This window comes from Tiliqua scincoides, chromosome 2 (genome assembly GCF_035046505.1).
Source record: "Tiliqua scincoides isolate rTilSci1 chromosome 2, rTilSci1.hap2, whole genome shotgun sequence".
Classification (NCBI taxonomy): domain Eukaryota; kingdom Metazoa; phylum Chordata; class Lepidosauria; order Squamata; family Scincidae; genus Tiliqua; species Tiliqua scincoides.
In genome coordinates, this window is record NC_089822.1 from 250,186,585 (window position 1) to 250,192,771 (window position 6,187).

Genomic DNA, 6,187 nt, shown 5'->3' on the forward strand with positions numbered 1-6,187 from the left:
CTCTGGTTACGAAAACAGTGATTGGCAGGTGCACCGTGGGGGGGGGGGGGGAAGGATGTTTGGTCCAAAGCAAAAGTGCACCACACCCATTTCCACTTCAGCTCCATTCACAAAAGGCTCTCTTGCCTTGTGTGCACTTCCTTGACAGAGCCAGTACCTGATATGACCTTCCTGATATGTAGTGAGTGCCTAATGTTTGAGAAGGCAGCTGGGAGAAGAGCTTTGAGTACTGCCATGGGGGGGAGGGGCTCCCATTTCCACTCCAGTATAGCCCCTCTGCATAAATTTTATTACTAAAAATAAAGTGTACTTTACTAAAGTACTTTTCAAACGTTGACCTCACTTCAACACGTATTATTTTAAGACTGCAACTTCCTGAGAGTAAGCCCCACTGAAGACAACGAGACATACTGCTGAGTAGACAAGCAGAGGCTTGTGCTCTCAGTCTCGCAACAATCCTGTAGTGTAGGTCAGAATTTGAAATAGGTCCTGCAAAACGGAAGCGCTTTAGGCCCGCTTTTAGTGGAAGTTCCAAGCCTCCCTGCACCTCCTGTAGCCTGCTGCAGCCCTGTCTTCTGAAAGTAAGTGCAAAGCACCCCCCTTAGCTTCCCTCCCCTTCCCCTCCCCCTCCCTCCACCCACCCCTTAAAGGAACAGGGGAAGCGTTACACCAACTGGTGGGTCGCAACCCACTAGTTTGAGAACCACTGTCCTAGAGGCAAGATCAGAACTTCCAGATTTGTAGCTCAGACTTTTTGCCAGCTCTCTAGCATCATGGAAGCATGCTATGGCTGGTGGTCCTTGTACATGCTCAGTCTCTGCCAGGAAAAAAGACTGGCAGGGGTAGCAACCACAGCATGCCACTATATGTGTGTGTGTGTGTGTGTGCGCACGCGTGCAAAAAGGGACACAATGGAGAATTAAAGTGGCCAGAAGTGACCTAAGAAATCAGGCAGCAAGAGAAGTAGGTGTGTGTCACCCAGCCACTCACCTGTCAGCAATTTCAACTCATTGCATGTGAGCAGGTAAGTGATAAATAAAGGATATGTAATTTTAATACATTTTCATCCTGCTCTTCCACCAAGCAATTCATACATAGCTCTTCACATAAGAAGTAGGTCAGGCTGAGAGAATGCGGCTGCAATCCTATACACACTTTCCTAGGAGTAAACCTCACTGAACACAATGGGACTTACTTCCAAGTAGATGTGTATAGGATTGTACCCTCACACTGGCCCAAAAATCACATATGCATTTGAACTGGGCTCTCCTACTTCTTAGTCTAACACTAACTACTGTGCCATGCTGCTTCTCAGAAATGAGATCAAAATCCATCAACTCTTCCCAAAAAATCCCTGGAAAATAATTGTGTGGTGTTGGTTTTTTTTAAGAAGAAGAGAGAGGTATCTTCTTCCCAAGGCCTACAAATAGAGTTTCTGTTGAGGAAAACATCTGATTCAGCGGTGGTTCCCCTGTTCTCTCTTTTCCACATATGCACTAAAAAGCTCCCTGATCCCCCGGGCACGTGGGTTTGACACATACACAGGCTGTCGCTCTGGCTGCTGGTAAGACCGTGACACAGACCTCACCACCTCTTCCCACCCTTCCTGGAGGGGCTCTCCTTTGGTCTCACAGATGTTGTGCAATATGCAGCAAGCCACAATGACCCTGGGGGCGTAGCGCTCCCTCACGTCCAGGCGGGAGAGCAGGCACCGCCAGCGGCCCCTGAGGCGCTCAAAGGCGTATTCTACCACAGTTCGGCAGCGGCTGAGCCTATTGTTGAATAGCTGCTTGCGAGTGTCCAAATGACCGCTGTAAGGAGTCATTAACCAAGGCAGGAGAGGATAAGCAGTGTCCCCAAGGATCACAGGTTTCACCCGCTCACCCTCCATTTCCATGGTTGTGTTGGGACCAAATGTGCCTTGATTCATGGCACGGAATATCGGAGAGCTTCGGAATATCCGCGCATCATGCACTTTCCCAGACCGCCCAGCGTAGACATCCGTGAACCTGCCTTTGTGGTCCACCAGCGCTTGCAGGACCATCGAGTAATAGCCTTTGCTATTGATGTATTCCGTGGCTCTGTGCGCAGGCGCAATGATAGGGATGTGGGTCGCATCAATGGCCCCTATGCAGTGTGGAAAACCTTTGGCTGCGAACCCTTTGATCACCTCTTGGGCACTCGTCAGGTGGACCACATGGTGATACACATCATAAAGTGCCTGGCAAACTTCCATGACTATCCTTGAGACTGTCGAGCGCCCAACGCCAAAACATTCGGCGACTGACCTGTAGCTATCTGGGGTGGCCAGCTTCCAGATGGCGATGGCCAACTGCTTCTCGACAGTAATTGGCGCTCGCATGTTGGTGGTCTGCCGCTCTAAGACAGGCCTCAGCATATGGCAAAGCTCCATGAAAGTTTGTCGGCTCATCCTGAAATTCTCTTGCCAAAGCGGATCATCCCAGTGGGGAAGGACAACCTTCTCCCACCACTGGGAGCGACCTGGTTGCACCCAGAAAGCACGTTCCATGATGTAAAGTTCGTCTATCAGTCCGGCAAGGACAGCAGGAGACTGGAAGAGGCAGGAGCACATCATGGCTTTTAAAGAATCTATGCTGGATTCGACAATTGCCCGGAGGCGCACTGCAGCCGCATTCTCCACCACCTGCTCCAACTCATCCAAGTCGCTGCACTCCCGCCTTAGGAACTTCCGGCGTGTGGCCAGTCTGGTGAAGATGCGGGTCTGGATCCCGATGACGGTCTTAACAGCGCCCACAGCTGCCAGGGCCACTGTAACGGCGGCAGAAACCACTTTGTCGTTGGCAAAACTCATGTCTGAAGGGGGAAGAAATGGAGGAAAGACCATTTTCAGAAACATCCTTCGCTTTGGTGAATTTCAGTTAATACAGGGCTAAAGAACAGGTCACGTTGCTATCGTCTGAATAAATTGCGTAGATCGTTGTTTTGGATCAGGGGTGTCCAAACATTTTGGCAGGAGGGCCACGTCATCTCTCTGACACTGTGTCAGGGGCCGGAGAAAAAAAGAATGAATTTACATTTAAAATTTGAATAAATTTACATAAATGAATTTATTAGCGATGGAACTTATATGAATGAATGAAGGTCTTGCAGTAGCTCAAGACATAAAAGTCCTTGCACAAAGCAAGGCCAGCCTTTCCTTTGCTGCCACTGCTGCATCACAGACATGAAACAGCAAGCAGTGGAGGGAGCTCTTGTTCCACAGCTCATGTGAGAGGTCGAACAGTTGGCTGTCATGAAGAGAGCAGTTGCATCAGGCCAGCACAGACTCCAACAAGTCTCTGGAGGGCCAGAGGCTCATTGGAGACTGGGTGCTCCCCGAGGGCCTGATTGGGAGCCCCAAAGGGCCGCAAGTGGCCCCCGAGCTGGGGTTTGGGCACCCCTGTTTTGGATAATTTGTTGCTTCTGCAAGTCAAAACAAGGAACAAAGGATTGTGTGGGATATTCAACCCCCTCCCCATAGTCTGACATAGCTGCACACAGGGGCAAATCCAGTGTCTTTTTTGGGGGGGGGGGGTGAGCACTGCCAGCTCCAGAGCCCAGGTCAACCTGGTGGGCAGACCTGGGCTCCGGGTTGATTTCAATGGCCTCCATGGCCAAGGTTTGCTGGGTGGGTAGACCTGGGCTCCTGCCTGGACTTGGAGCCTAGATCTACCAGCTGGGTGGACCTGGGCTCCCACCTGGCCTTGGAGCCCAAGTCTACTGGCTGGGTAGACTTGGGCTTCCATTGCAGCCAATCTCACTAGTGCCTGTCCAGTGGGCATTCCTCTTGCACCTGATTTTGCTTCTCAGCCTGATGGGCGCCCTTGCCTGCTAACAGACAGTTTGGGGTGTGTGTGCACACATGGACCCCCCTTGGAACTGCCCCTTGCTGCACATCACAATCAGTCCACCTCTGTCTTCTGCAATTTTGCCAGGTAGTCTTCTTAAAATGATCTGCACAGCCATAAGGACCAGATACATATTTTTTGAAGGGAAGGATGCCGACTTGCATTTCAGATACCCAATTCCACACCTTTGCTTGGTGATCCTGGGAATTTAAACTCATACAACCCTAACTTGGGAAGGCAAAATGCACTCTGCAGCATCCTGTGACATTCTGGAAACGGTTCAGTGACAGAGCGCATGCTTATATAGGAAAGGTTCCAGGTTCAATCCCTGACACCTCAGGGTTGGGCTGGGAAAACGTTCTGTCCAACAACATGGACAGCTGCTGCCAGTCTATTTAGACAATACTGAATGACCAATGGTCTGGCTTGATTTAAGGCATCTGTCTACTCAGAAGTAAGTGCCATTACAGTCAATGGGGCTTACTCCCAGGAAAGTGTGAATAGGATTGGGCTGTCAGGTTGCAAAAGGGAGATGCTTGAATACACCCTTCCCCATGTTTAAAAACAAAAAAAAAAATCATTGAATACCAAACTAGCACATCCCTGAGAAGACTAGGCTAGCTGTGCAAATGCAGGCAGAGATTCTTTAAGCCATTTCTGTCTAACGTTGCATATATGCAACAGGGATCAAATGTGTAGCTGGGCAGAATTGGGTTTAATATGGGGAAGCAATTCAATATTCGATTCCCAGCGTGCAGCCTGAAGTGGTACAGAGCGGCACAAGCTGAACCAAAATAATTATAATAAAAACAGTGACAAGTCTTGTGGTTCTATGTGTGCCTTAAGTCTTTAGGCTTAAGGTGAGCGAGAGAAATATGCAATTTAGATGGAGCCCAAGAGCAGCTTTCAGGCACAACACACAGAAGACACAGTTCTGGGAGCCAACACCACCCCACTGCAGAAAATCAAAATAATTACTCTTAATATACTACACAGTATTAGCACTTACTTATGTTTTTCTGGTCAAGTCTTTACCTGAAACAACATCTTTTGGGATGTCCCCTTCCCCAGGCTCCTGGGGATCCAGCCTCCATGTTCCTTCCCCTCTCTCCATCTTGGCCATCAGCTCAGGTTTTGAGACAGGAAAATCCTGATCAGGGAACAGAAGTCAGAACAAATGCAGTCAGCGCTTGATGCAAGTTTTTCAGAGCATGCTAAGATTTTAAGACTTTGGCTGCAAGGTTCCAGCAGCCAAGAGTGTGCCATGAAGACTGTGGTAGGGGAAACCGGGCAGGAGGGGACAAGGGGTAGGCGGATTGGGTCCCGGGAGGGGGCAGGACCAGTAGTGGGTTCCCAGTCCCATTACTTACATTTGGATCGTGGCACAAAAAGGTTCAAGGCCACTGGCTTAACCCATTTCTGCCCAGCCCACAGGTGCACACATTTGGTCCCTGTTGCGCATATGTAATGTTGCACAGAAATGGCTTAAAAAAATAAAAATAAATACACAAACTACAAAGCTGTTTCCACCACTGTACCCCCAAAGCTCTGTTCCCCCCTCCCTGCCTTGGGTGTGCCTTTCTCCCACATCTTCCCACTTGCCCCCAGGAGCCCACATGTACCTTGATCGCATGCTATTCAATGGACATCACCTCAATCCTTCCATTGGGGAAGGGTGTGTGTGTGGGGGGGGGGGGGGTTAAATCTCCTGCTCTGTCTTGGAGTGAAGCTGGCTGGCCAGGCTCCCTGCACAGTTTCCAAAGCTGGTGAACTTCTTGGTATAAAAGCAAAGGGCCTTTGCATCAAGGAAGAGAATTATCCTAGGAATTCTGCACAGGCCTGGCAGGAGATGGGCAGCCCAGAGGCAGCCCAGCAGCAACAAAGCCCTTCTGCAACCATTCAATACCTTCCCTTCCTGCCTCTGCTGCCCAGCCCGGAAATCTTCTACGTATGAGCTCCCTCACGGTCTTAAAGGCAGTCCTGCTCCAGTGCAGGGAATCCCTATTGCAGTGGTTCTCAAACTTCTTAGCCCAGGACCCACTTTTTAGACTGATAATCTGTGGGGGCCCACCAGAAGTGATGTCATTAACCTGGAAGTGATGTCATGGCTGCAAGTGACATCATCAGGCAGGAAAAATGTTTAACAATCCTAGGCTGCAGTCCTCTCCGCACTTACCTGGGAGTAAGCTCCATGGACCATCATCGTTAAAAGCATATACACTGTAGCCTGTCAAAAGTACAGATCTCCCCAAATGCAATCACATACCATGTTGGCATCGTATACTAAAAATAAAATACACATTGAAATGAATGGGGAC

At 49.6% G+C, this 6,187-nt stretch overlaps 1 protein-coding gene across 1 annotated transcript; it reads right to left on the minus strand.

Annotated features, from left to right (window-relative positions):
- Nucleotides 1-711: 711 nt before the first annotated feature.
- Nucleotides 712-5,767, minus strand: LOC136641877 (uncharacterized). Its single transcript, XM_066617965.1, has 3 exons — nt 5,492-5,767; nt 4,905-5,019; nt 712-2,835 (listed from the first exon to the last, which is right to left on the minus strand). The coding sequence occupies exons 2-3, from the start codon at nt 4,990-4,992 to the stop codon at nt 1,457-1,459; spliced, it is 1,467 nt and encodes a 488-aa protein (XP_066474062.1). The 5' UTR covers nt 4,993-5,019; nt 5,492-5,767; the 3' UTR covers nt 712-1,456.
- Between the last annotated feature and the right edge of the window lie 420 nt (nt 5,768-6,187).